Genomic DNA, 27,167 nt, shown 5'->3' with positions numbered 1-27,167 from the left:
TCTCATTTTTAAACATGAATCTTTAAACGTATGGAATGAATTTTCTTCTTCTTTCTCGAATGATATTTTTTCTCTGTGTTGAAGATATTCGGTGAAATAATGAAAAACAAATGCATGTAATAGTTGTATTAGAATGGGATTACGCTATAAAAGTTTGATGAAATATATTTTACAAAACTTGAAAAAACAACCAGTTATTTGTTACATTCGAGAGAATGTAACCGATAGGCTTATTAGTTGCATTTTTCAAATTTTGTAAATTAACTTTTCTAAAACATTTATAGTGTAATCCAGGCCTTACAATATTTTATTACATTTTAGACGAGTTTGTTTCCTATCTGATATAGATGTTTCGGTAAATGTGATGAATCCGGTTATTATGCGTAATCGCCGAGCATTTTGGTAAGTTTGATAAATTTCCCAACATCTATCACTTTTACTTGCGATTATGCACAATACGCAGGAGTCGCGTCTTTGCCAGTTCTATGATATGCTGCTATAAATGAAATTCATACATGTATCATTATATCGGGATACGATCGTAAAATTTGTTATCACATCGGGGTCTGACTATATTCATCACACATACTACTCATTTGGAAATTTTTTCGTGTTCATCAAATTCACCAATTTCACTAGGGTATTATGGTATAATCACAGATAAAGGCGATAAATTTATTAAAGTATTTATCAAATTTACCATCGACACTTGGTTATTATACATAACTGCGGGAAAAAGTGATATTTTTTTAATATTTATCAAATTTACCAACAATGTTTGGGTATTATACATATTCGCCAGTAAACATGATAAATTTATAATAAACGGTTATTATGAATAACATCCGATTTATCACATTTTCCGTAACATAGACATGACTGCATTGTAACGTTTTTATGGTTGACCTTCATTAAAAACGTATTGAAAAACTTTTTTTTATAACAACGGATGTAACTTGCTGCTATTAGCATATTTTCAAATGAAACAATACATTAACACAGGAATTTAATTAATTAGAGTGGGTTTTTAATTAGCTAGAACGGTTACCTAAGGGTAAAAATATACAGTTTGCCTTGATTTTTATGTTATTTGTAATCAGATTGAATCTTTCTTCTTGTTTTCGTTTACCTTGTTGTTGTTTACCTTGAATTTTAGTTGTGCCTCAATTCGATGCGGTTTTATAAATTTCGTAAAAAATTTCAGTAGCGTTCAAAAAATGGCACCAACACGGTACCAAGTTTTTCTAGAAGAAAAAGCACTGTAAAACCTCGTTATAACGGACTAATAAGTGCTAAAGGTTGTCCATTATAGTGAAAGTCCTGTGTATAACAAATAACTCTTACAGTGTGTAATGCTACAGAGGATGTACATAGTGTTTTCCAAAGTGGGCAATATCGCCCTCTGGTGGGCAATGGAATGGTCCAGGGAGGTGATAGAAGCTACGTATTTAACATTGGATCCTGTGGGTTCACTTGAGTTGGGGGCGATGAGAGAAAAAGAATTCTGATGAAGGGGACGATAGAACAAAAAATTTGGGAAACTATGGTGTATAACAATGAAAGTACAGTAGTTATAGCTGTAAAAAGTGTTTACTACACTGGGTGCCCACTCTTATCGTTGTTCGATGACTATTTCGTTAACCGTTGGATTTAGAGACAACTTCCAATTAGGAAAAATGTTCCAAATGATGTCACCCATCTCTTAAATGCCGTTCATATGAAAAAATATGTATATTAATAAAAAAGATACAAAATCTGAATTTTTTTTTATCGTTCCCCCCTGTCCTCTTACTTGTGATTAGAAAGTTGTTGCCCTCTTTATCTCCTGAGCCCCGCAAAAAATTTCATGTTGCTAAGTGAAATATTCACTGAGATGTTAAACCAAAAATCGGTGTGAAAAGTTGGAAAAGAGCAGCAGCTTAAATGGGGCAAGTTTATGCTGTTCTTACTTTTTTTTTCTCTCATTTTTGAACTCAAATATCCCAGCGAATATTGCACTTAGAAACATGAAAATTTTTTTTGTTGGCCCTCAGGAGGGACAGGGTAACAACTTTTAATCGAAAGCTTTTGTGTTTTTCAATAAAAAATCATGGGAAATAAAAAAAAGAGAAAAAAGAAGTAAAACAAAAAAAGGAAATTTAAAGCAAGGAAATGGACAACAAATAAATTGTGCAGGAAAAAAATAGATCCATTTAAGCTTGAAAAAAAAATTGTAAAAATAATTAATATTTTTATCAAATATCATTTTCGTGTGATTTATTTGCGAATAATTAATGCTTTCTTGTTTGGCACGAAAGCGTAAAATTTTTGACTGCATATGGTTGCAAGAACCCTATATATTGGTTTCGATATGGGAATCCTGATTTTTGATAATATACATTTTACTCATGGATCGATCACACCATTTTTTTTCATTACGTGGTCGCATTGTAGCATTGTAAATGCCTCCAATAGGGAGCTCTATTTGTAACCCTGACCCAAATTCTTTTCTATACATATATATACGGGGTGATTATAAAAAAACTATCTGAAACTAACTGAATGAAATTTTGGCATAAGGTATTTTGAGCTCAAGAATGATATGGAAAACAACAGTGTCACTCTAACAGTTACGGTTACAGTGAGAAAATTTCGAAAATATCAAATGGCAACACCAAGTTTTTTGTATTGGAATGCGATCTCCATACTGAAAAACACTGAATAGCGTTGGAATGGCACCTGTAGCACGAAAATCCCCAGAGTTAGGCAAGGAAAAAGTAAAAAGGACTTTGCCGTGCACCAGAGCATTAATGTTCATTTCATTCGTCACACCGTTTCTTCGGCTGAGATCCCAGCCTGATTAGTCCTCCACAAGGTCATGTGGAAAATTTGTGAAACACAATAAAATGCTTTATTTTATGCTGCTTCTCTGTCCTTATTGGTTGTCCTCACTTTTAGCCTATCTACCGCCGGTGATTTTCATGCTACAGTTGCCGTTCGAACGGTATTTAGGGTTTTTCACAATGGAGATCACATTCCAATACAAAAAACTTGGTGTTGCCATTTGATATTTTCGAAATTTTCTCACTGTAACCGTAACTGTTAGAGTGACACTGTTGTTTTCCATATCATTCTTGAGCGCATACATCAAAATACCTTATGCCAAAATTTCATTCAGTTTCTGTGAAATGGTATGGTAGTTAGGGGCCCATATGTCGGGATAGTTTTTTTATAATCACCCTGTATATATATAATAGTTCCCAGTGATAATGTGATTTCAAGTTAAAATCATCCATCTAAGTCAACCATGCAATTGTTTTTGAATATCCTTTTACTGAATCTCTCTAATCATCCTGATGCTGAAATGATGGCCAAATAACATAAAATATGACTTTTAATTAATTATATCATTATGGTACGATTTCTTACGCTTGGATGTAATACCTTCACGGACCTATATTTTACAGTCCGAATTCACGAAATATCATTTAAAAAAAAACATGTTTGGCCTTGTTAAATGTAAAAGATTTTTCCAAGGTTTAGTGGATAACGCGATTCAGCTAACACGAAAAAATTGATTTGCCAAAATCCTTTGAATTCACATTAACAAGGTCCGACAGGAAACCACTAATTGCATTTAGGAAGAAATATTTATTTTCTTATGTTAGACATACTATATCTAATAAATAAATTTTTTTCTTTTGTATTTTATTTCTAATATATACACACACGTGATCAGACAAAAGTACATAAAACACAGTGAACGTCAAAATACAAAGCAATGCAATATAGACAAGAAACATTAAAGAGAAATAAACATAGTGTAGGGATTTTGTAATCCTTCCAAAATCCTTCCCTATCCTTGGGTCTAGATGAGATACATAATTTTCAGTTGTCACAATGCAACAGCGTTGGTTTGTATGATATTTCAGTTACTTATTATAGCATCGCACTCATAAATCATATAATTAAGATAAAATATTCAGACAGAATGTCAGAGGTCAAAGTATACGTTTTTTCTTGCTGATAAAATTCAGAATATTTTTTTATACGTTAAATTTATCTCACTGTATTATATCTGCATAATTTAATTTTTTTTAACTGAATGTCTTTTGTGGAATTTCTAATATTGATTACTAAGGAAAAATAGGTTGATGTTAGGTTAATACCTATGGAAATAGTTCAATATTTTCGAAGCTGTATAGGAGTAGTTTGTTTATAGCTTAAGTAGTGTTTTAGTTTTTACTACAACTTAAATAGTGTTTTAGTTTTTACTACAACTTAAATAGTGTTTTAGTTTTTACTACAACTTAAGTAGTGTTTTAGTTTTTACTACAACTTAAGTAGTGTTTTAGTTTTTACTACATCTTAAGTGGTGTTTTATTTGTTTGAGACGCGATTTATTTTTATATGTCTGGCTGAATTTCTATTTTGGTTTTTCATATCAACCAATCATTATTTAATAATGTAAATTTTACAATCCTGCACATATAATTTTGTCTAAGTGCTTAATGTATGACGTTATATTTTATTTGGTTTAGAAGTATTTATTGTTTAGGTTTTTATTCTATTGTATGTGTTGTTCACTTGATATATGTTTGTTTCAAAATTTTGTTAACTCCGCAAATGGTGGTTTATCCTTAAACATAAACGGCCATATATTTCCTCAAACTTCAACCGCAATGCTAACAGTACAACCTCCACGGATTTAAGAAGATAATGGAAGAAAAGTTTATTCTCTGGAATTTTTTTTGAAAGAATTATAATTCCGTTGGCATGGCTGTCATATTAATTCGATTTGAATATTTATGTCTCTCCCCCCCTACCTGGCAAACAAAACTTATCTTCCACGTGCGGTTACCACGAAGGCCATCATGTCTTTGCTTTTCTTTCTTAGATTTTACTTAAAAGATGTGTTGAGCTGCTGCTACTATTCTTGAACACCAAATCGAAGTTGGAACAAAAAAAGAAAAAATAATAATAATATAACGAAGTTTTAAAAAGAAGAGAAGTCGAAGTGCTTCCGAAGCACCTTGAAGAACAACAAAGTGCTTTGCTCTACTCCACCTACTTTCCATTGGCAGCAGCACTTTTTTGGCTTCTCCAGGACAAAGAATGGCTAGGGTAGATGTAAAAAGAAGAGACCTCCCTCCCTTCCTGTTCCTTTTCTGGAAGGATAAGAATTCATAATTGGATTTTCCCAAGGTTTTATCAACTTTAGTCTGTGACTTAACTTCAAACAAACAGAGATGAGTTCGGTCGAGAACAAAATAAAAGAAGAAGCGTATAGGGCTTCGTTTGTGCAACCTCTGGTTACGTGGTTAAATAAATCTATAGGGTGAAAGAAAAAAAATCAATAAATCATTCAAAAAATACTAGTTAGTGAAATGCAAAATGAATTTGTTACATTGGAGAAAATAGATTGTACTCGCACCTTGTTAGAATATGGAATTTCAAGTTAAGGGATCTCATACCTTTTAACATGAAAAAAAACTATGCTCTAGTAGAAATGTCATTAAGAATACTACGTAACCGTTAATTTATTTCAAATTCTTTACATATATTTTTGATCATATATGCTATCCTAAGTCAACATGAAATTTTACATGTCTCTAATACTAAATTTTTCACAAATTTTCAAAATAATTCATTGAAAGCAGCCTGCACGCATGATAAAATAGCATATCAAACAAAAGATTGAGATTTCTCTGATTCAATCTCATTTAAAATTGAATTTTGTATTTAAATATTTTTAATTTCAAAGTTTAAAATTTAAAATTTAATTTAAAATAAGACTGAGTCAATGAAATCTAAATTTTTTATTTTTTTTGCTTGCTATGCTATTTTACCATGCAGGCAAGCTATTTTTAATGAACTATTTTGAAAATTTGTAAAAAATTGTGTATTAAAGATATGTAAAGCTGTATGCTGACATAGGATAGAATATGCAATCAAAAATATGTGTAAAAAATTTGAAATGAACCAACGGTTAAGTAGTATTTTTAATGATATTTCTACTAGAGAGCATAGTTTTTCACCATGTTGAAAGGTATGAGACCCCTTAGAAATACACTCATGTCCATAAATTAAGGATAATGCCAGCTCCGGCAAATAAAGGTTCAGAAACAAAACAAACGTTACTTATTCATAAAGCCCATTTATTAAACAAAAGATAAAAAACAAAAACGATGGTGTATGTATGATACCATTCATAAAAACTACGATTTTTGCTCCCTGGAGCAATTGTAAAAAATATCTCCTTTACAAAAACTTACTATTACATGGTTGGTATGATGGTTAATACATTGTATGTCTCCCATGCGATGAAATACAGTCCGTACAACGCCTAGGCATGTGAGCATCAAATTATCGATCTGATCTTGGGGAAGATCACTCCACTCAGCAAGCAATGCTCTCCGAAGTTCCGGTACACATGTAGGAGGTGGTTGACGGGCTGCAACTCGGCGGCCAAGCATGTCCCACACATGCTCTATCGGATTCAAGTCAGGTGAGAATGCTGGCCATTCTATACGGGCTATATCCTCAGATTCAAGGCATTCGTTTACGATGTTTGCTCGGTGAGGACGGGCGTTGTCATCCATAAACACAAATTCTGCGCCCATGGCACCCCTACACAAACGTACATGTTGTTCCAGAATGATGTCCCGATAAATCTGGGCTTTCATGATTCCGGTTTGAACATGCAGATCTGTTCTGGAACCCAGTATAATTCCACCCCAAACGAGCAATGCTGCACCACCGTAACGGTGTCGTTTAATGATGTTGTCTTGGTGGTAACGGGTACCTGGCGTTCTCCATATGAAAGTCCGACGTGAATCAGACTGCAAGATAAACCTGGACTCGTCGGAAAACATCATACAAGTCCACTGCGACGATGTCCACATTGCATGTTCTCTACTCTGGGCTAATCGCTGTCGACAGTGAGTTGCCGTGAGCGGAACACATCTGACAGGCCTGCGAGCATATAGACCAATATCTCCCAAACGTCTGTACACGGTTTGCCTTGAAACTGTGGTACCCATGGCTGCAGATAGCTGACGAGACAGGTCGGATGCTGTGCTCCGTCTGCTTCGGCGGTCTTCATTCGGCGTTGCAACTCGGGGGCGACCTGTACTGTAACGTCTACTGACATTTCCGTTATCTTGGAATCGTTGCCAAAGCCCAGAGATGACACTTTGGGCAATTCCAAGTTCCTCGGATACTTCCATCTGAGTACGCCCACATTCCAGGCGGCCGATAATTCTACCACGTAAAAAATCATCCACATGCGCCCTCTGTGTCATAACTATTCGCTTATGGCACTGAGCGCCTTACAGAACTCTTGTGAACAATTTTATTTCTTTGCCACCATTCCTTATACAGTATACCCCCCTCTTACACTCTCGTCATTGTGACGTACTATCGGCAACATCTGGTAGCTTCCTGAAATTTGCATATCATTCTTGGAGATGTGTGTGATAATTCTACAGGTGAAATTTTTACTTTAGATTTCGATTTCCGTGTGATTCTGAATTATCCTTAATTTATGGACATGAGTGTATAATCGAGTCTCCGTATAACGAAATCATTCGATAGACTAAATGAATTAAAAACGTTACACATAGATAATTTTCAATGTAACGAAAATTATGATAAATTCGCTATATAGAATGATCCTCGAAGAGCGTTTGGAAGTAGTAAAGATTGTGGTTAATTTTGAAATAAAAATGAAACATAAAAGATTCTGTAAGGATAATGAAGAGATTTCAACTGTGAAGACTCCAAAAAATAGAAATTAGGGAATTATTTGAAATTAAAATTTCTATACTTGCTAAATTAAAAAACGACAATTAATAAAATTAGTGCTTATTTTTATTGTAATGAAAGAAATTTACTCCATGATGTTTAGATAAAAATTCGCCGAGATATTCGGTGATTGAAATTCTCAATTTATGCTATTTTTCTCGTTTCTTTTTTTAAGTCAAAAAAAACCTAGATTTCGAATTTAGTCCAAATCAAAGACAATCTCTGAGCAACACATCACTGCAAGTTCATATCCAAATATATATTACAGTGTCAATTTCTTCTAGTAGAATGAGGAAAAGCGTAAATTTCATTAATAAATTGACATTTTTTTTTATCAAGCCCGTATACGAATTTACATTTTTATGTTTCACTCCGTTCCCTTAATTATTACTTTTCGCGTTGGCTACGTTACTCCAATTCCTATATTTATTGCTGATCACATTTCTCATATTTTATTTTAATTGTAGAATCGAATCAATCATGGAATTTTCACCCGTTTCGGACACGCTACGGGACGTAGCCGAAGGCTATTGTGTTTTTTGGCTAGGTGTTCCTTCGTCTAGAATGTGTTTAGAACACACCTACCTATGTGTGTACCTATTAATGTTATTGAAAAATTTGTGAATATTAAATCGAATGTAATAACCGCAATATTTTTCAATTTATAACAAGAGGTATGTGATTCAGAATTTTTCTAAAATTTATGACATGCTGTTTTGAATTTTTTGTCAAACTCATAATATGTAATTTTGGTTTTTTTAGGATAGGTGATTTTGAATTTGTTAAAAAAAAACTATAACGAGAGATATGTGATGTTTCAGGATGGTTTTTTAAAAGAGTAATTTTTTTTTCATTTATAACAAGGCATGGATTAATTTTAATTTTTTAAAAATTTATAAAAAAAAGACGTGATTTTGAATTTTCTCAAATTTAAAACAAGACGTAATTTCGAAATTTTTTAAATTTATAACATGTTTTTGCACTTTTTTAAATTTATAACGTAATTTTGAATTTTTTTAAACTTATAGCATGTGATTTTGAACTTTTTTAAAATTTATAACGTGATTTTGAATTTTTTAACAAGAAATATATGATTTTGAATTTTTTAACAAGAAATATATGATTTTGTATTTTTTTCAAATTTGAAACGAGATATGTGTGCTTTTGATTTTTTTTAATTAAATTATCACGAATTTTGACAAATACAATTCATAGGCATTCAATATCTAGTCATTCAAATATTCCGATTAGCATTAACTCTTCAAATTTCCCGAACAATTTTCCTAGTTTTGTTTTGGAACAAGTTTTAAAAACCTTTCTATTCTGACTTCGAATAAAAATTTCATTCACCATCAAAAATAGATTTTTTTGTGACTTGAACTCTAGAGAACAAAACCAAAATTTATCATAGAAACACTATTCTATGTAGTATAAAATGGTCTTCAAAATTGAAAAAAAAAAAATCACATCAAATTTCGTGAGAGGATATTCATCAAAATTCAATAACAAAATATTATTACACATTTTTTGTTATAAGTACAGTTTTTAACAGTTTTTAGCCTTTCAATTACTTCAAATAAGATAAACCATCTGGCTATTTCTTTCATTTACAGCCAAAACAGCTTCTGCTGAACATCTCTTCGCGATAAACAATGCCACGTAATGACAGCAAGCGTAGGCCAAGGCCTCCATTTGTTGATAAACAAAACGAGACCCGTTTCCACCACACGCATAAAAAATTTTCTTTTAACCCTAAAAACAAGTAATCCACTTTTTCCGACTAAAGACCCGGATCCAAAAAATCCCAGAATTTTTCAATTTTTTTTTCCAAAATAGCCTCGCAATTAAAAACGTATTCTTTTGCAAAAAAAAAAAACAGCAATTATCTTGAATAATTTTTTTCCGACCTTAAGTCCTATCTAGTATTTATCCTATTTTTTTAATACTCCAGTATAATCTCGATAAATGATAATTAAATTGAACTAATTAGTCGCCTCTCGCTAATTATCACTATTTCAACTAATCCTAAAGTGAAATATGGCGTGTGACATTAACGTTAAAACAAAAAACGGAGGAATTAATTCATTTTTTTTGTGATTTTTTTTCGCCAATTACAGAAAAAACGCGTACAAGTAAATTAATTAATTAATTAATTTTTTCTGTAAATTAAATTGGCTCGTAATTGCCGTTTCTCACGCGAATTCACCGGGAGAAAGAATCAATTGGAAAAGCAAGCATACGTATTTTCAGTTGTAGAAATTGTATTAATGATTTTTTATTTAATTATATATGAACAATGATCATTCATTTGCATAGTAAATTGTGTTTTTTAATTGTAATTTATTCCTCTACCTGAATAATTGCTTCGAATTTGGATAATTGCCGGATTCGACGACCGGTCATTGAAACTTTACTGCCTTGTTTTCGTGTTTCTGGCTTAAAAAGACATTATTTCATAATGATGGAGGAACTATTCGTGGTTTCGGTGGGGGTCTATTTATAGTTTGCCAGGATCATTCCCCTAGATCTAAGAAGTATCTTTTATTCTCAAGATTTTGGTGGGATGATCGTGATGTAGTCATCCTTATGTAACTCAATGCTTCCGCTTGAAGTTGTAAACATTTTCTCCTAAAACCTAAAACTCCTACAGTTAGTTACTACTATTTAATTACATTGACAATACAATCACGTTAGAAATTTCGAAGGAGAGGAATTTCGATATGCTCTCCATAGAAATTGATTACAACACGCTCTCGATGGAGAGGGATTCCGGCAATGTTGTCGACAAAAACTGATTTCAACATGGTCTCGATGGAGAGGGATTTCAACACAGTTCTCGATAAAAATTGATTTCAACAATGTTATCGATAAAAATTGATTTCAACAATGTCATCGATAAAAATTGATTTCAACAATGTCATCGATAAAAATTGATTTCAACAATGTCATCGATAAAAATTGATTTCAACAATGCTTTCAATAGAAATTGATTTCAACATGGTCTCGATGGAAAGGGATTTCGACAAAGTTCTCGATAGAAATTGATTTCAACAATGTTATCGATAAAAATTGATTTCAACAATGTTATCGATAAAAATTGATTTCAACAATGCTTTCAATAGAAATTGATTTCAACATGGTCTCGATGGAAAGGGATTTCGACACAGTTCTCGATAGAAATTAATTTCAACATGGTCTCGATGGAGAGGGATTTCGACACAGTTCTCGATAGAAATTGATTTCAACAATGTTATCGATAAAAATTGATTTCAACAATGTTATCGATAAAAATTGATTTCACCAATGCTTTCAATAGAAATTGATTTCAACATGGACTCGATGGAAAGGGATTTCGACACAGTTCCCGATAGAAATTGATTTCAACAATGTTATCGATAAAAATTGATTTCAACAATGTTATCGATAAAAATTGATTTCAACAATGTTATCGATAAAAATTGATTTCAACAATGTTATCGATAAAAATTGATTTCAACAATGCTTTCAATAGAAATTGATTTCAACATGGTCTCGATGGAAAGGGATTTCGACACAGTTCTCGATAGAAATTAATTTCAACATGGTCTCGATGGAGAGGGATTTCGACACAGTTCTCGATAGAAATTGATTTCAACAATGTTATCGATAAAAATTGATTTCACCAATGCTTTCGATAGAAATTGATTTCAACAATGCTCTCAATAGAAATTTATTGCAACAATGCTCTCGATAGAAATTTATTGCAACAATGCTCTCGATAGAAATTTATTGCAACAATGCTCTCGATAGAAATGGATTTTGACTATATCACGACAGAAACAGAGTTCAACAATGTTTTCATTTCTTCTGATAGCAATGGATTTCATCACTTGTGATAACAATGATTTCAATAATACAACGAATATACGATAGATTACAACAATACTCTAGAAGAACATCGTTTCCCAAACTTTTTGTTCCATCAACTCCCTTCTTCAAAACCTTTTTCTTCCCATCGCACCCCCCCCCCAATCCAACCCATAGGATCTTATATTATACCCAAAGCTTCCATCACCCCCCCCCCGACCATTCCATGGCTCCCCAGGGGTAATATTGCCCACTTTAGGAAACTACTCTAGACAGAAATTTATTTTCGATAGCGCTCTCAACACAACATCTGTGTTTTTGAAATAACAATTTTACATTATACAATATTTTTAAGGCCGGGATTACACTATAAAAGTTTTGTAAAAGATCTTTGGTAAAACGTGAAAAATACAGCCAATAAGATCACCAGTTGCATTTGCTCGAATGCAGCCGATGAGCCTATTGGTTGAATTTTTCTAGTTTTATAAAAGATCTTTAATCAAACTTTTATAGTGCAGTCCCGACCTAAGGCCAGTTTTACACTATAAAAGTTTGATAAAATCCCTTGCATAAAACTCAAAAAAATTCAACCAATAAAGCTCATAGGTAACATTCGAGCAAATGAAACTGATAATCTTATTGGTGGCATTTTTCAAGTTTAATAATCAATTTTTATCAAACTTTTATAGTGTAATCCCGGCCTTACAATGATTTAACAACAATTGATAATACAATCGTAAAAATAAAATTTTAAACAAATTAAATCATGATCTTCTAGCCACCTCCAAGAACACACATGATTCATCAACAATGGGAAATTATTAAAATCACAACGGAAATAAATCACCAATTTTCATCGTACGAAAAGTACTAATCATTATCAGTGTAACCGCCAATAACACACATAATCATAAGCCAAATCCGGCCATAAAGAAGACATAAATCGTCTTGAGAACTTCATACGTTACACCGCCAAGTGGCGTCCGATGAAAAGTTTATGTTTGATTTGGCGCCACGCGATCTGACTGGCGTGAGTCATCTCACGAGAGACGTCTGGGGAGCGCGCTTTGTATTCTCCTCTCTGTGTTCGTGTAGGAAGTACGCAATCTTCCGCAGCTGCTCCTTTTGTGTGTTGTCTGTGTGTGTATTACGAAAAAAGTGATGAGAAAAGCGTGCTTTGGATTTCAATAACTCAATTCTCTCACGTGTACTATATGTTGTGTGTGTGTGTTTATAGTGAATAAATTTCATATTGAACTTGAAAGGAGAAAAATGACGGATAACGAAGAAGCTGCGAAATTGGTTGACGGCGCTTATAAAGTGAGTTGTTTTTTTTATTAAATTTGTGATTACATTTTGCTGTTTTAATTAAATTTTTGTTTTTTTGTAGGGGGTGGGGAATGGCTCGCGCGTCTAAAACAGATGGCGTGTTATCGGTTTTTATGATGATGATAATAGAGTGGATATTTATGGTTTTTAATGGTCGTGTTTGGCAAAGTTGAGTGTTTATCTCCACTATGTTCTACTTTCATGGTTTGTAATCTTTACTAAATGGTGGCTGCATTTTCTTTTTTTTAATGACGTTTTCTCGGATCCGATATCGGTGGTTGAATTAGACTGTGCGATGACCGAATTTTCAGTGAATTAAACATTGGGATTTATTAGGTCAACCATTACAGCGGCAATCCCGAGATAACTCGTCAAACTTAATCTTTTTTTTTTTATTTTATTCAGTCACGCCGAAATATATCGGGTGCAAAAAATGCTTAAATTTCCGATGCAGCAGTTGTATTGAGGATCAGGAAAATTTCAAAAACCGCTTAAAGGGTTAACTGGGCCGAAATGTTGCTTATTGCATATATATAGTGAATTTAGAGTGTAGAACAATAAAATTCACAGGGTCAGCTTACCTCCCTTGGAGGGCCGTCTTAAGAGCATCATGGGGCCCCCGGGCAGTGTGACTTTTCAGTGACTGTACCAGACAAATTTACATTCGTGCTGTCGAGAATTTCAACTAGATCTCAACTTTGTGACCCCCCCCCCCCACTCACTTGAGGCCTTTGTTAGAACCTTGCTTCACAGCCACAGATCTTTGAAGCAATTTATGGGATTTACTTCGTTTGTACATATATATATTAATGCAAATTGGAACATGAAATTTGATAATATTTGAAATAAATTTAAGTATTACAATTAGATCAATTTTTTTCTCAAACTTGATAAAAAAAATTTCAGATATTGATAAAAAAAATTGTTTCAGAAATTTTTGAAACAGCTCAAGTACATCATACTCATTAATGGTTATTTATAAGCGAATAACAGATCATTCAAAAATGAAAATGGAGGTCCATAAGTAATACGAGCCCGTATTAAGTACATATAGCCCATACAGACCAGAGCTGCTCGTATGGGGTGTGTGATTGCACCAGGCCCACACTCAGTGCCATATTAACTCATGGGCCAAGAGGCCTTAAGAGGAGAAGCGCCTCAAAAATGAGAACTGGTTGAAGTTTTCGAGAATTCACTAGGAAGGGCCTCAGAAAAATCACTTGGCCCGGGGGCTTATGATGCTCTTAAGACTGCCCTGCCATACACTATCAATGAAAGAAGAAAAAAAATATCGATTAAATTGTATGTATATTTTTTCCAGAAAATGTCAAAGTGAAATCTGAAAGCTAAATAAATAACGGAATTAATTTGTCTTTCCAATTGGGGGTGTATTAACGATTTAAATAGTATCCAGGGTGGGGGGGCTCTTCGAGCCCAGATGCTGAGATATGTTTGTACAAAAATATGAACTCCGAATTAAATGCAATTTTAAAAACAGTGTAAATTTACGCAAAAATCAAGTAAAACTCCGTGAAAATTCAAAACAACTGAAGAAATAATTTCAGAACAAATAATTAGGACTGTGAAAAAAATAATTTGCGCACTAATGGAAAGTATTGATAAGAGAATGCTAAAATGGGGATGGAAAAATAAATTAATGAAAGTAATAACTGAATATTAGTGAGAAAAATTCATCTGTATAGAAGAAAACTTCAATAAAAATTCGGATTTGATAAAAATCCAAAATTATCTAATGAATATTTGAGAGATCTTTTCTCCAAATCAATGATTTGAGGACATCTGTTTAATTCATGGGGGACCCCAGGTCTCGTTGGCCCATCCGTTAAGAAGCCAATGAATGATCACGAAGGGGCCCCTGGTATGGACCCATGCTGAGCTTGATTTACTCGTGTCAAAAACAGGTAAAATATATAGACGTAGGGCTGAGCTAGATTGATATCTAGGGCCTACATATTTATCTTCCCCCTAGCCTGCCTGCAGCGAACGGTGCTGCCGTGGTCATAAGCGGATACGGGCTCCTCGAACGAGTGGGGGGGATGTGTACCTCCTCCCTCCCGCATATACAATACAATGTTTCTCTACTGAACCGGGGGAAGATGATTAGGACGATCGCCCTCCCTCAGTACCCGCCTATGGCCATGTTGTTCGTGTCGATACAGTGGAATCTCTTGATAAATAGATATAAAATAGACTGAACTGTCATATCTTTAGCCTGTGCTACTGGGGTGGTGTGGGGGGGGGGGACAAATTTTAAAATAATAGTACAGAAATTTTCAATTTCAGTGTTTTAAAAAAAATTTCTTTTAAGGAAGTGTGAAAAATTTTGCCTGTGCAAAAAAATAGTTGTGAAATTTTAAATATAAATTGATTTAAAAACCGCATTTGCAAAAAAAATGAAACACACTCTAATAAATATGCATAAAGTTATTAAAATATGCATGCGTATATTCATGCTTCAAAATGGCTACTAAAGAACGTAAAATTGATCTCCGGAGTGCCGTGTTTTCAAAAATTAATAAAAACACTGGAGTACGTTTCCCAGACCTGGGAGCACTTTTTCACAGTTGTAAGAGATAAACTCTTGTCTCATTTTCAATGAAACCGCGGAAATCTTTAAAGAACACCCACATCTCGCCACTTCACTTCTAAGCATAAAAATTCCAATTATGGATCAATGTCCTAATATGTCCGACCCGCCAAATTTTTCCTTTTCTTCGGCCCACTCTTAAAGTTTGCTCATTGGCTTATCCCAACGGCTCATTAGGTAGTAAATTGTCCATGGCGATAGATCTGAGTTGTGCTCGGTTTGAAAGAAAGAAAAAAAAGTATAATACAGGGAGTGAAACCTCTTTTGGGGACACCTTGGGATAAAAAATTCAACCGTAAAATTGACCATTTGAAATGCGTACTTTTATTGTACAAGGGGAAGTTATTTGGCCGTAAAAGAGGGGTGACCGCGCGCGCATCTGAGGGGAGGGGTGTCCGTTAAGAAGGGTTTTACCGTAAAAGTATGCATTTCGAACTCCTGATTAACGGTCACCTCTTTTACGGACGAATTTTTTTTGTCCCGCCGGTGTCCGCAAAAGAGGTTTTACTGCTCAAGGAAAATGGTCTTGAATACGGTTTTATTTTACTTTCCCCATGTTACAAGATGTGTAATGAAATCAGAAAATTTTGTGCCATCCTTAAGACTCCAATTTAGCACCCACATTTAGAAAATTTTAGGCGTCAAATGCCGATTTTCTAGTGTTCCATGGTGACCTAACGCCTGAGATTTGTCCGACCCTGCTGTGTAGGCAGTGATGGTAACCTGGTAACAATGATGTAAAATTTCTTCCAAAAATTTCCCTTTTGAGCAAATTTTTCGCACAAATTGAGAACTAATGTGCTGTCATCTACTGGTGAAAATACCTAGTCAAGTGTTTCAAACTGGAAAAGCTTTGCACGAAATTAAAAAACAGTTTCTTGACGACGAAATTCTTAATTTCTCACAAACGCGAAGAAATTTTTTACATGAACAAATTTTAGCATTGTTCCCACGAATTATCACTGTGTATAGCATAGAAGGAGATAGATACGAAAGTATACGCTGTCGGGGGGGGGGGGGGGGGGGGGCAGTATGATGATAACAATGATGCCAATTCATTATACGCACATACATTAGATCAGTTGGCTGCGTCATTGACCAGGGCTGTGTAATACTCTACTATATAGTCCTAGTCCCCCCACTCCCGTATTTCTGGTGCAGAAATACGGGAGTGGTCAATATAATGAATTGGCATCACGTATGTTGGTAGACACTACTATCTACAGCCCACTAGAGCTGGTGTTGACTCTTCTGCTGGCTGCAAAAGTGTCCGGTATGGAGAAGAGTCCACTGTATAGTTTTAGTGAATCCGGAAGGTAGCTCTTCGATTCCCAACTACGTTTAGGTTACCCCCCTCGTCAAAACACTAATAGTTCAGATGTCACTGCATTGCCTCCACGTTTAAAATTTACGATTTTATTTCCAAGGTATCAGTAAACTTGAAAAAATATTTGGGAATCCCTGGCCGGTTAGTTTGGGGTCATTCAAGTATTACGTCAGCATCGATGGTGGAGAGGGGGGTTCCAATTTGCTGGCTTTTGATGACAAGAGGGGACGGGGGGTGTTTGGATGATGCTTTCGTCATTAACCACCATTTTTGAAGTTTGAGTGTTTCGTGATCTTTGAGTCACTTCAGTGATCTGAAAATGTGCCACGAGCAATAGGCGTATGCAGAATTTTCTCAGGGAGTTGAATTTTTTTTTCTTGAGGAGGTTAACTTTTTTCTTGAAAAATAGCACTATAATCTCCGCTTGACGGAGGGGGTTAGAACCCCAAACCCCCCCCCCCCTTTGCGTACGCCAATGGCCACGAGCCACGTAAATGCGCTGAAATTGTGCCACGGGTCATTTAAGCGATTTGTAAATGTGCCGCTTAGTTCATTTTTACAAAATTAGATTTGGGGGCACGCTGCATCAGATAACTTTCAGGGCCACATTTGGTCTGCGGGTCAAGAGTTTGTCATATATGACTTAAAGGGTGGGTCACAATGAATTTCTTAAAGAAATTTTTAGTTCTTACCCTTCAAATAGCATTGAAATTAACACATTGAACATTGAAGGACCGGACACACCCCGCTTCCCATCTCAGAGAGACATCGAAGCTTTCCCGGGGGATGGGTGTATCCGGAAATTTATTAATTTATATGAAAATAACAATGATATACATATATACAATAAATAATCTGGAATGAATAATCGTACAAATTGTGATCATTGAAAACGTGTAGTTTAACGAACAATTGTGTGTAGAAAACGTTCTAAAGATCGTGAATAATGCTTTACCGACATCGAGTGAAATGCAAATGAGACACTTTATACAGTTTGTCCTGTAAGTAACAACTCGACCTTTATCTCAACTGTTCGTCGTAGAGCAATGATTCCTGTTTGAGAAATGCTCAAAAGTCTTTTGTTGTACACCCTGTACGACTTTTGTTGGTTTGGATTCGGATTTTGAATTCAAAATGTCAAAAGTTCGAGAAAGAACAGCATAAACTAACGGACAATGCTTCTTTCTCTCATTTTGTTCTGATTTTCGAATTCAAATATCACAATGAATAGTGCACTTAGAAACGTGATTTTTTTCCCCCTCAGAAAAGACACGACAACTACTTTCTAATTTGGTTTTATAGAACAGCGTATCCATATAAAAAGATAGATTTGATTGATGAACCAAACCTCTACGACTAATGGTCGACGAGATAAAGGCCGATAATGTAAATGAGGTGAAGGCTGTAATATAAAGGCTGTATATGATGTAGATGAGATGAGCGTAATTCGAAACCTAAGCAATACATTCACTAATTACTTCGATCCATCAAATGAGGGAAAAATTGAAATTTCTGGTTAACGGGGGAAAAGTTCATATTTGAAAGTGATAGTGAGTTCAAAACTTCATTACTACTCTTGTTTCTCTTTTTATACCAATGGCTCGAGCATAAATGAATCCAATTAACCGTCATGATGAGAGAAAGTCAACCTATTGATCAGCGCATTTACTAGAATTCCTTTCAAGTTTTACAATTATACAAAGAAGAGAGAGAAAAAATTATCAGTCGATTATAATGAGCAGTAAAGCACAGAAGCAATTAACGATTCTTTTACAGTTTTACTCCGGCTAACAATATTTGTGTTGCTTGTTAACAATCTCAGTTGCCGAACTTTTTAATTGCTTGTACAAGGAGCAACTTTACGATGCCTTTGGGATTCAAAGACCGTGGATCCGTAACTTAACTATGTAAAGCTTAGTTTCACGCTAGTAAATATCCGTCACCAATTCGTTGTCATAAGCAGTTTTTTCTCTTTTTTAGAATGACTATTTCCGCACAAAAACTAGTCAGTTGCAGTTGTGTTATTTTTAGATTTATAGAATATGAATAAATTGTACGAAAGCTTCCCGTAAGCTCTGAAAAATCGACTAATCTTAAGGCGCGTATAAACTAGCGCGCGGCATGAAAGCATTCGCAATTGGTTGTTCAGTAATTTGTATCAAAAATATACACCGGATTATACGTACATAGTGTCCCACAATCGACTGTTTTCAAAATGGGATAGCAAAGAAAGCGGTGACATATATTAGTCATTCTTGCGAAATATGAATGTGCGAAGTCAAGAATTTCAGATACGTCATTCGTATTGCAAGGGGTTCTATAGTTATCAAAATAAAAATGTTAACTTTCTATACGTGCTGCGTCCAGAAACCCAATTAGAAAGTTGTCCTGTCTCTCGTGATGCCAAATTTCCACGTTTGTAAGTCCAATATCCGCAGAGATTTCCGAATTCATAAATAGGAGAAAAGTTGAGAAAGAAGCATTATCCGTTTTGTTCTTTCCTCAAATTTCCTCCGATTGATGAATTCAAATATCTTAGAAACGTGTAAGTTTTTTGTTGGCATCAGGAGAGAGACAGGACAACTTTCTAATTGGGTTTCTGGGCGCAGCACGTATAGAAAGTTAATATTTTTATTTTGATAACTATACAACCCCTTCCAACACGAATGACGTATCTGAAATTCTTGACTTCTGTACCCCTGTGCCAGAAAACTTTTCTGACAAGGGCGAAGCGGGTATCGAACTCGCGACACCTCTAAACATCCTTTGGTACTTTAGACGAGTATCTTATCGACCTGGGTTACCGCGCACTCCTCTGTATTTGATAGAAAATAAGAAAAACACCACCTTCATTCATGTGTTTAATCAGTATTTTGCATTGGGGTTCCTTGATTTTCAAAGGGTTAATGGAAGTAATAAATTCGGAATCGGACGAGAGATTATTCCGGAACAAAATTGATGAAAACTGAGAATTAATGAAAGAAATAATTTTTGAAACAAATAATTTCAGAATTAGCGAAAAAAAATTCTCATGAATCAATAAGAAATAAAATTCGTGATTTCTGATAAATTATTTAACAATAAAAGAGTAATTGCGTAATTATTGAAAATAATTTCAGAATTACCAAAATAAATAATCATTTTATGTGATTTCGGGTCAAAATCCATCTCAGAATTAATTAGTTTAATCAATTAATCAATCAAAAACGTTTTCAGAATTAGTGAAAAATTTATGAAGAAATCGAAATTTATTTACTCTGAAATTTTAAACACTTATCAGTCTCCAATTGCTTTTTCTCCGCTCTTACTCGGTCTCCTCCTATTAAAATGTCTTTAATTTACATGAGTTGGTGGCCTGCGCGCTTTGAGGGAAGTTTCAGTTTCGCCCGCCGTGTCTGAAAGTTTGAAGACCCCTGACGTAGGGTGAGGGTGAAAAGAGGGAATTAGTCGAATTAATGTCGGCGTGTCTGTTAGCGTGGAAAGGGTCTACAAGTCAAGGGATACGCTATTTTGGGCCATTTTTGTTTGGCTCCTCGAAATTCGAGTTGGTTCCACGTCACTTATGTTACCCGCGGCACAGTTCCAGATCATTCAGGTGGCCCGCGACCCGATTTCAACACCAAATGAAGTATCTCGCACTCTCAAAGGTTTAGCACCCTTTCTGTATATAGATAGACCAAGGGATTCGACAAATCCTGCGTCATCGTGGTTATTATAAATTCATATATTAGCGCACAAATTTTTCTATGTGAGATTACTAAATTTCTGTCAGCATAACACAATTTTTGTGCAATTTATGGGTGTATGAAATGGAGTAAAAAATATATTTTGCATGCATCGTGTTTCAGTGGGAAATAATGCTTTTTCTCCTTAGAAATTTGCCTGTATTTTTCTCCAGGCGCGTAGCCGACTAAAAATTCATATTTGCATTTGAAATTTTCTATGTGCGCTTACGAAATTGCAATTCGAGAAACATAATTTTTGGAATTTATGCTAATGTGTGTCTATACTACTACTTGATTGTACATGCACCTCGTACACTATCCTTACGGCATTAGTTTTCAAACTTTTGTCACCCGCGGCTACCTTACCCAATTTATGGTTCATGTGCGGCTCCCTAGAACCGTTTAGTAGATATTTTCACTTATAAAAAAATCACTTCAAAGCCTAAATAGGCAAACTAATCAATTTCTCCAGCTCGCCGCGATGCACACTTTGAGAAACACTGCTATGCGGAATTTCTAACTAATTGGTACCTGCTGGAATGTGTATTCTGATTGTATCTGTGGCCATAAACGTATTTATGCTGTCAGCATTGTTTTTTCTTGTACTGCCATCTATCTTCGGTATTCTTGAAATTCCATGTTACGTAAGTATCGTGTTGTAGCTCTTTCCGCTAAGAGCGGAAAGACTTTTTTAAATAAGAAAATCAGAGATCGGCTCGCATTCTCACGCCTTGAAATCAACGGGGTTCGAACCTGGATCCTCACGACATTCTAATGCGTTTACAAGTGCCAGAAAACTCGGTGGAGGGGACTTAGGTGTGAAGCTTTTTCCTTCCTCAAGAACCAAAATTTCCTTTCGATTTTCCAAGCATGAGCATTTTTCAGTGTACCCATGCGTAGTTTCAAACTCCAAAATGAACTATTATTACAGTTATTCGAAGAAGGAAATGCTATTGATTCTCACCGATATGTGTGATTTTATTTCTTAAATCCAGTATCTATGAACTACATTCCCTCAGAAAATATTTTCCTCACGTCAAAAGTTCATCTAGAAATTGCAGGGCCTCGGTCAATTCAGTCTCAGTTGTTCAGTTGTTTACGTTCTTATCAGTGGAAATGATAATATACATACATCTCTGCAAACGAGGAGGCCCATGTTTATGCTCTAATGTATGAAGAAAGATATTTGCTCATGAGATCCAAAGTTTCCTCGTTACGGTTTGAAATATTTAGGTATAACATCACGGAATCTTATGATGTGGCGATTTTTTTATCTTCAAATTTCTTAGGAATGTTTTCTCTTTTCACAAGAATTTCATGTCCAAAAAAGTCCCCAGATAAGCGTCTGTTTTTTTTTTAATATGATGACTGTTCATTCAACTATTCTTCAGTTATCAGGAAAAATCATCGAATGTCGTGACGCTAAAAAGATCCGAACCGTATCAGATAAAAGATTTGGTACATGTACTATATTTAAGGTCTGCCTGCCTTTCTATTTATTCACAAAGCTCTTCTTGTTTCTTTAATTCTCATTATTTTAAAATCTTCTGTTTGATAGCCATGGATCTACCAAAGTGGCATATAACCATATACACGAAAAATAATTAACAATTGCAGGAAAGAAATAGTAAAGAAATGGAAAAAAAATACAAAATTACTTTTGGCATAATCTACAAGAACGTACGCAATCTACGCCAAGAGTCATAGACGCATGGCCATCGGAGATTTGAGCAGTGGAACGTCAACCGTTTTTGAAAAACAACCATAATTACAAGATATATTGTAATTATTAATAACTAATTTTTTTTTCAGAATTGGGTATAGAAGTTTTTTCAGAATCAACCAAAAAACATAACTAATGAAATACATTATTTCAGAATAAATAAGTATTTTGCTATTAGAGGCTCCCATTTAATTTAGCAGAGTAAAGGCTTATGATAGGTTGAGGACCCATTCACTGCGCATTTGCTAGAATAAGGTCGCTTACTATGTTTTTATAGGGAGAGACAAGTACGCGAGCCCCCCCCCCCCCAATGTATTTCTTCTCTGAAGCTGTTCTGGTACCCAAATTCTATAATACAGTAGTTCTTAACCAAGGGTCCACGAACCCCTTGGGATCCTTGGATGTGTTTCTGGGGCCTGTTGAACTTGCATGAGCAAACCCATTAACTTTTTTTTTATATATATGCGGAATATTATTCTGCGATTGGGCCCGTGGGAAGTCCCTGGCCTTCGTCTCATTGGCACAAAGTAGCCGTAGAACGCAAGTGGTTAAGAACCCCCTGCTCTAATATTTTTTCGTATGAAAGATAGATTTTGTCTTAAGACAAATCCTTAAATATATCTCAGTGGTAGCCAATCTTGTCCTAATCCATGCTGATATTAGTGCCGTAAATTTTGCGCGTGCAATTTTCTAACACTTAGGCCGGTCATCTACTGGAAGCTACCACGAGAGAAAGCAAATCGCGTGCTTGCGCAAAAGACTACTTACTATATATTGCCGATCGTTCACTGGAAGCGTCTTGAAGCGATAACCAAGTCATGCGCAATTGTCTGTATTCGCGAGACTGAACCTATTGCATAGAAAGTAGGGAGACGTCTTCCACTAAAAACTATCTCGAGCAAGTGAGTTCTGGCGACAGCAGCAGACGATCGACAGATCTGAAAAATTGGGGATCTTACGCGACTTTCCGACTCTGCGTAGGTGAAGTGCATTTGTTTACTTTTTTTCGAACTTTTTTCATTCCGTTTGTTCTCTCTCCTCACTCCGTCTCTCTGCCTCCATTCCTGCGTGAACATGGATGCTGAAAAATATGACAGTTGCCGTTCATGGGTTGTGATGGTCACCGTGTGTGGATCTGTCGCCCCCTTTTTTTAAATCATTAATACGATTTTACAGTCCATATTTAATGTAATTGATGTTCTGGTGTAATCAAAAATAATTATTTCTCCTTTAAACATTAGAATTTTACTTATTTTTTTTAATACTTAGGCCTTCGTGGTGATTTATAATATGCATTGCTAATAGTTTTACAATCATCGGGGTATTTTTTCAATGAATGAAGTTCTTTTTTGTAGCTTCTAAATGAGGTGCTCCTCCACCGGGAAAGGGAAGTCATCGAGACACCACCTGTAAAAATCCCTGGTGGTATACAGTCATCTATTTTTTCCTGTCGCGGGATCCACTCGAATATACTACACCCTTGTTTTTGCGATTTTTCTTCTTCTGCCCCCCATCCCATTGCAGCTGCAGCTTGTGTACGTTCGCCATCTGGCGCGTGGGTGGAACAACTTTGCTTAATAAAGTTTGTTTAACGAGTGAGCAAATACGAAAAAAATGTATATCAGTATAGTAAATGTTTCTTTCAGCTTTATGGGAGTTTCTTTCAAAAGAGCATATTGTACCAATGCATACCCTTTCTGTTAAAGGTTTCGTTATCTGCAGATCTTGCCTTCCTGTGGGGGGGATCGAGTCGGAATATTTCCATTTTTTTGTGGATTTTGGATGCAATCCTTCACGAGACGCAAATGCACTGGTGCCTCTCAACACATGTGGTCAGTGCTTTAAGTCTGGCCAAACTTTTAGATTTTCGTAAGCATACCCATAAATATGTTTAGAGAAAGATGTACTCCCCACTTCTTAATGCAAGATATACAGAAAAACTGGGTAATTTTGTAGAGATAGATGGCCTGATGTCATTTACGAGCCATAGCTGATTGCTGTCACCGACCACACACAGTATCATTCAGCATTATATGCGTTCCATTGGTTAAATATTCTATCTCACTATAGCTTAGATGGTAAAGCACTCAACCGGCATTCGAGGACCCGGGTTCGAGTCCCGGTAGGGGCAGCGAAGAAATTTTTCCAAAAATCATTCTCTACAAAATTAGCCAGTTTTTCTGTATATCTTATACCCATAAAATGTTTGTGTCCGCAGTTCATGAAGTTCTCAAAAGTTAAAAATAAAAAATCAGTTTCACAGTATGGCTGTGATTAACATTTCCATTATCCGAGAGATTCTTCTCGAGCATATCCATGATAAATAAATTTTAGGACCGCCAAAAAAATAACTGGGAGGAAAAATAATTTGCTTACCGGCAAAAAAAAAAAAGGAATAAGTGGGAGAACCAATTTGAGGACAGGTAGAAAATAAAAAAGGAGAAATAATTTGGGATTCAGCCAAAAAAAAATAGGAAAAATAATTTGATCTGGCAAAATATGATTGCATGGAGAAATTATTTGCGAACTGGCAGAAAATAAATGGAAGAAATCATTCGCAGACCCGCTGACGACTAAAACCGAAATAAAATATCAAAAATATAACCATTCCTGAAATCAACTTAAAAATACATGTGAATACACATTGTACGCGAGTTCTGTGTTCAACTGACTAATTTTATGTGTTCATATTTAAATATATGTATATTTCTTTGTTCAGTTAAAAAATATCTAATATATATAACTTTATGAAATATTAACCAATTAGTACTGTAACAAGGCTGTTGCATAATTTCATTAACTTTTTAATTTAACTTATATTGACCCCACCCTGGAAGGACGATCAGTCACTTGGGATCACAGAGTGTCTGTGTCATCGTAATGTTGCTTTTTGTATAGTTTTATTGTTTTGTTTTTCTCAGTTTGATTGTATGTTTTATGTGTTAAGTCCAATAAAAAAATAAAAATAAAAAACCAATATAGATACAATGCAATACCGTAAAACTCGCTCTTTTGCACACAACGGTGTGGACAGAAAAGTTCGTCCGTAAAAGAGGAAAACCTTCAATCAGAGGCTTCCTTGGAATGTATACTTCCATTATGCAAGGGAAATTTGACCATTAACTCATTTTTGACAGCTTTTCCAATTTGTGGACAAATTGTACAAATTTTTTTTATACAAAGTGAAATAAACATTTGAAAAGCTTAAAAAGATTCGACATTAATTTTGCATGCATTTTTTTTTTTTTTTTTTTGCTTTTTAAATTTTCAATTGACTTTTAGTTATTATAAATTAACTTCAATTGAAATGAGTAGTTATTATGATTTTGGGGAACCTCATGTACCAGTCGACAAAAAAAAATTAACAAAACTATTCTAATTTTTAAAAAAGTTTTCTGCTCGTGGTTATGGGGAAAAAATCCTAGATCGAAAATCGGCCTGAAATTTTCGAAAATGTAATTTTTTGGAGTCGTAAGAAACCAAATTTCTCTTTGTAAACAATTTTTTAAAAAATACTATGGCGCTAGACTTTTTAATTTCCAAAAATGTTCATTTACAGTCGAATCATCCCGTTATAACGAACTCCAACAGACAGGAGAAATCACTTCGTTGTAACAAAATTTCGTTATAAAGGAATTCTAGGTTTTTGCATTGTTCCTATATAAACTTTTTGGGGGATTAGAAACGTGTTCGTTAAAACGAGATTTCCGCTATAACGACTGTATATATCACGCAAACCAACGAAGCATCGATGAGGTTTCTTAACCTATTTATTTCATCCTCTAGTCAGTGGCAAAAAAACCCTCATACAGTTTTTTTGCATTCACTAAAAGCATACATATATATTACAGGATGATTCATATAGAACCGGCCCCACAAAATGTGATACATCGCAAAAAGAGATAACGTATTTCTAATTATGTGCTTGATATATAACTGGCCTTGAATTGTGTACTGCAAGTTCGAGTGTCTTTTATTGTGATTAGAGCAGGTGTTGGAAGTGGATGCTGTTTTGTTGAAGGCATGCTGTCTCTCTCTCGATATTTCATATTTTCCGTGATTTGTTTGTAGTGTTCGCAGCAGAAATGTTATTCTTGAAGTTTTGTAATGTGTGGGTATGAGGTTTGCTTGTGTAAACACAGAAATATACCAAGCTTTCGGGAACTCTTCAATACCTCTCTGAAATGTGTTCCTGATCCTTCAATATACCAACGGCTTATATCTCTTTGAGACAGCGGTGAGCCATGTGTTCTGGTTAGAAGGGAGGTCCTTCAATGTTCAAGGTGGACACTGTTTTTCAGAAAGCCTTAATTTCTTTTTATGGAAGGTTATCAGTAGAGCCCGGATTATATGCACTAAAAAAGTGGCAAAATATACAAAAATATGCACTTAAAAATACCAAAATATGCACTTAAAAATACCAAAATATGCACTTAAAATACCAAAATATGCACTTAAAATACCAAAATATGCACTTAAAATACCAAAGTATGCACTTAAAATACCAAAGTATGCACTTAAAATACCAAAATATGCATTAAGCACCCCCAGAATATGGACTGGAAATCTTATGTCAAAATTTCCGAAATATGTACAAAAAAATATGAAAATATGCATTAAAAAATCGCCATACAAAAAAAGATGTTTTTAAAAGGCATCTTTTCTATTAGTGCACATGTATTCATTTACAAAAAATATACCCTCATATACTATATATGCATCACAAATATGCAAATAACTTGTACATATTTTCTAATTTTTAATTTATTGTAGCTGCTCAATAACGAAAATACCAGTAAAAGAATTTCGACACTATTTCTAAAA

The 27,167-nt window shown here is 34.8% G+C and overlaps 1 protein-coding gene across 2 annotated transcripts in view; it reads left to right on the top strand.

Annotated features, from left to right (window-relative positions):
* Positions 1-12,597: 12,597 nt before the first annotated feature.
* The window catches only part of LOC149077130 (BAR/IMD domain-containing adapter protein 2-like), a 61,304-nt gene continuing 46,734 nt past the window's right edge, over positions 12,598-27,167 (top strand). Inside the window, exon 1 of one of the 2 annotated variants that reach the window (XM_089244862.1) lies at positions 12,598-12,951. In XM_089244862.1, the coding sequence (XP_089100988.1) occupies positions 12,904-12,951 (48 nt within the window). In that variant the 5' untranslated portion in view covers positions 12,598-12,903. The remainder of the gene's footprint in view (positions 12,952-27,167) is intronic. The other variant, XM_089244863.1, reaches the window with a different exon arrangement.

This window comes from Pholcus phalangioides, unplaced genomic scaffold (assembly GCF_987345545.1).
Source record: "Pholcus phalangioides strain wild (caught in Gottingen) unplaced genomic scaffold, Ppha-v1.0 ptg000015l_1, whole genome shotgun sequence".
NCBI classification, from domain to species: Eukaryota; Metazoa; Arthropoda; class Arachnida; order Araneae; family Pholcidae; genus Pholcus; species Pholcus phalangioides.
This window is presented reverse-complemented; position numbering and strand designations above follow the sequence as displayed.